Source organism: Rhea americana, unplaced genomic scaffold, assembly GCF_003343005.1.
Source record: "Rhea americana isolate MKP2758 unplaced genomic scaffold, rheAme1 scaffold_14, whole genome shotgun sequence".
NCBI lineage: Eukaryota > Metazoa > Chordata > Aves > Rheiformes > Rheidae > Rhea > Rhea americana.
In genome coordinates, this window is record NW_028185483.1 from 7417339 (window position 1) to 7421092 (window position 3754).

Below are 3754 nucleotides of genomic sequence, written 5' to 3' on the forward strand. Positions count from 1 at the left end.
TTATAATCCATCCAAAGAGTTTTCAAAGAACATTAAGTCCTACAAATAAACAAACTATGAATGGTAAGGAAGGTGCAAAAAATGAAGTTATTATCAAAAGCAATACTTGTAGGCTTTTGTTATATAAAGTAATTAGATTAACTCAATCGCTTTCTATTATTCTGCCACGGAGCAACAAGAGTTTTGTAGGAGGTAACCTCAAAATCTAAAATCTCAGGAGAATTACATTTCTAACCTAATAAAACTAAAGCATCTGAATTGTTGTTGTCTTAAAGCAAACAATTCCCAGTCTAACTAGTTTTTTCTTCTCTATTCCTTGATTCAAGTATTCCAGATAATTTTGGCACCATTGCATCCTAATATTAACATGTTAATGATGGCAAAAGAGACATACACATTSAGAAAATAAATTCAAACATGGCAGGCAAATATCAATTCACAATTTTTAAAACTGTGCATCGCAACTCCACCCTTAACCCTAGCCTGAAGTATTCTCCCTTCTCTATAGAACTCTCATTCCAGCTGGGGACCAGGCAGTTACAACAGCAAATTTAAAGACAGTTGGTTGGTTCCTGAACTTGAGAACTACAGTCAGTTTTAAATTACTAAGAGATTACATATCTCTATGAACCAAAACAAAAGATCTGTTTTGTAATACACACATTCAAATGCAACAGATAACACCAGGGGTTCTGGTAGTTGTGCTATAAACCTTGATATTTGATCTGGCTATGTGGATTATTAAACTGCATTTAGAATACTATTTAAATAGACAAAATATTAGGAACTTAAAGAGGTGCAGAGCATAAAGAAGTAAAACCAATCATGAATATTTCATGTTTTTCGGTTGACACCTTTCAGGTATTGGGTTTGGCTTTTCTCTGCAACGCTCCTCTGCAGGATCACAGCTGTCAGGAAGAACTTTGGTCCCAGTGTGCTCAGTTGTGCTGTAGGAGCTTTTGCATACTTACAATAAGGAAACAAGCACCAATCATTACTGCCTTGATTCTCACATCAAGATCCACTGGGACCTGGATCCCAAAGTTGGCAGTGTTGGTAAATACATTGTTTACAAATCCAGACCAGTACTTGGAAATTTTGCCAATTGTTGACATTTCATTGAGAGCTTTTACCTGCAGAAATGAAGAGGTATTAACCTAAATGTAAATAGATCAAGTATACATAGATTATATACATCCCCACAACTAATGATTTGACCCTGACATGCAGAGTATGCTATAGTTGTCAGGATAGTTTTTTATTCTTCTCTCTTAAATGCTCTATAGTGTCACATTTACCTACAGAATGTCACACAAAAAAAAGGTTCTCTCGAATTTTGAAACATCATTATCTTTAAGAGCAGATTGAAAAGCAGGGGAATGCTGTTATGAAATTTTGTACTGCTTTTCCTATTCTTCCACAATTATTTTTTTTCTTTTCCTTGTTCTTCTGATATGCTCCAAGTCACAGCAGTACCATTTCTGCAGCCCACTGTACCTCCTGACTGATGCAGCCATGTCCATCTCTCTCACTGTATACTGAAGTTTGAGACAGCACCTCCTGAAGTGTGTCAATCTGGCTAATCAGGAGCTGATCAAAACAGATGTTTTATGATTCTTTAACTTAGGCAAAACACTTTGTTCATGTTAGAAAACTCTGCCCATGGTTTCTTCTAGCTTCTCCATTTTCCATCTTATCTCCCAACTGTATCAACAGCTTCCCAGAATTACTTTTCTCCTGAAGAAYGCTGTTAACTGGATGCAGACATGGTGGATAGTAATACTGTTCTTTGTTCTCAAGTCTGAGCGCGATGAAGGCAGTGGATTTAATGCCAGTCTTCAAGAGACTGAATCAGACACTAGTGACTGCATGGGATGAAATCCTGAGCCTGTCAAACTCAACAGTTGAGCTCTCATGGACTGCAGTAGGACCAGAATTTCACCTAGGGAAATGTTTTCTTCCTGGAGGTAATTTTCATTCCTTTCTTGAAAATATCTGTAGGAATCTGAGTCTAGAAGCCAGGGACTGTAGTGTCAACAGACTGTTGCCATTCTGTTCCCAAAATTATAATAGTTTATATAGTATTYCTAATGATAGAGTATTTGAGTGAGACATCTATGCAGAGCAGTAAAACTTAAGTATTACAATTTTTAAAGAAACATACCTCAAAGTCAACATCTTCAAAACAGCCACAAGTTGCATATGGGCCAATTATTTTTAGCACATCTTCCTTGCTTTCATTCTGTATAGTAAATTTAGGCAGAAAGGGGTCCCAGTTCTGGATAACATAGCCAGCTATTGTACCTGGTGGGGACTGAACTTCTAACTATCAAATAAAACAAAACCAAATCTTAAAATCTAGTTTTATGTAAGTATATAAAATTCCATAATACTGTATTATTTATATAATTACAAAATATCTATTTACCAAGTATAATTATATATGATTTTACTGAACCATGAAATGGGTATTAGAAAGGCTCTATAACAGTGTTTTCAAATATATTGAATAATCATAAGCTCAAAAACCACACCAGAAATTATCATCTTACATATGGCATAAGATTTGAGAAAAAGCAATAAACTCAAAATTTTTAAAATGTAATTAGCATCTTGTAGGATTTTTATACAGTAATTAGGCTATCCAGGGATCTTTCTTCTAAAATTCTTAATGCAATATTGAGAAGGTAGGTAGATGACACTATAAAACACTTTCATAAAATAAGATAGATATGTGAGTGAAGGAGAGTCAAAAAAGTGAAAAAGGATCTAGTTTTCTAAAGGAGAGGTGCATTTTTCACTAAAAGCAGTGTATTTCTAAGAGTTCTGAAAATTCCTACAGATACACAGCCTTACAGAGGTACAGACTAATGGAGTGATACAGTGCGACTTTTTGATAATATCCACATGTATTAACAACGTCGAGGAATTTTCCACCTGTCACATCCTTTGGGATTACAGTGGGTGGTTCGTACTTGTAGGTGCTAGCGTGTGCCAGGGCAAGGAGTGTTTTAGGGTGTTACTTATGTTTGCAGAGAAATCTGTATCATCAGTTTGAGGCTTTATTGGGATGGCAGGAAAGCAAGAGTCCACAAGAGAGGGGAGACGTGCTGGGAATGTTACTCGTGAGATCTTGCTTATCAATAATTACTTCTACAAGAAGGTCTATTTGTAAGAACGCTTTTTGAAAGGAAATGAAAGAAAACAGCCTAAAAGTCTGCATACTGTTTTGATTCTTCTCTTAATTGCAATATTGCCTTGCTACACGAAGTAGCCAGAACAACAACCATCCTCCATGGGGTTCACCGGTCTGGCAAGCGGGCCCGAGAGTTCCTCCCTGACAGAGGTCGCACGAGGCTTCACTACTACTGTTCACATACGCCGAGATACTTGGACAAAAGGCAATTAGGATTTGCTCACCTCTTGCAAGAAGCATGGGAACCAGCAGCTGTTGCATCTCAAGGGTCTATTCACTGTAATCACTTCCCGGCCTGTGTTATCAGTAATCCTTATGGTGAAAGACCTTATAGGCGAGCAGAAGTTACGATTGAAGCAACCATTTTCTTCCACAGCAAAGTAAACTCTTTGTCCCAAATGGTTTTTTATTTCATATTTGCTGCAGGTCTCTGTGCCAAGTAAGGCTAACAAAGCAAAACAAGTAGCCTTAGTATACTGTTAGAGTTAGCCTTTACCACGACTCATCAAGTTCAGCTTAGGTGTTTATATAACATCAGTCTTCTCTAACATGTATTCT

The 3754-nt window shown here is 36.9% G+C and overlaps 1 protein-coding gene across 1 annotated transcript in view; it reads right to left on the reverse strand.

Annotated features, from left to right (window-relative positions):
* The window catches only part of LOC146599454 (phospholipid scramblase family member 5-like), a 12530-nt gene continuing 8776 nt past the window's right edge, over positions 1–3754 (reverse strand). Inside the window, exons 4-7 of the mRNA XM_085298527.1 lie at positions 3421–3641; positions 2165–2326; positions 972–1133; positions 1–39 (exon numbers count right to left, since the gene is read on the reverse strand). Of these exons, the coding sequence (XP_085154653.1) occupies positions 1–39; positions 972–1133; positions 2165–2326; positions 3421–3641 (584 nt within the window). The remainder of the gene's footprint in view (positions 40–971; positions 1134–2164; positions 2327–3420; positions 3642–3754) is intronic.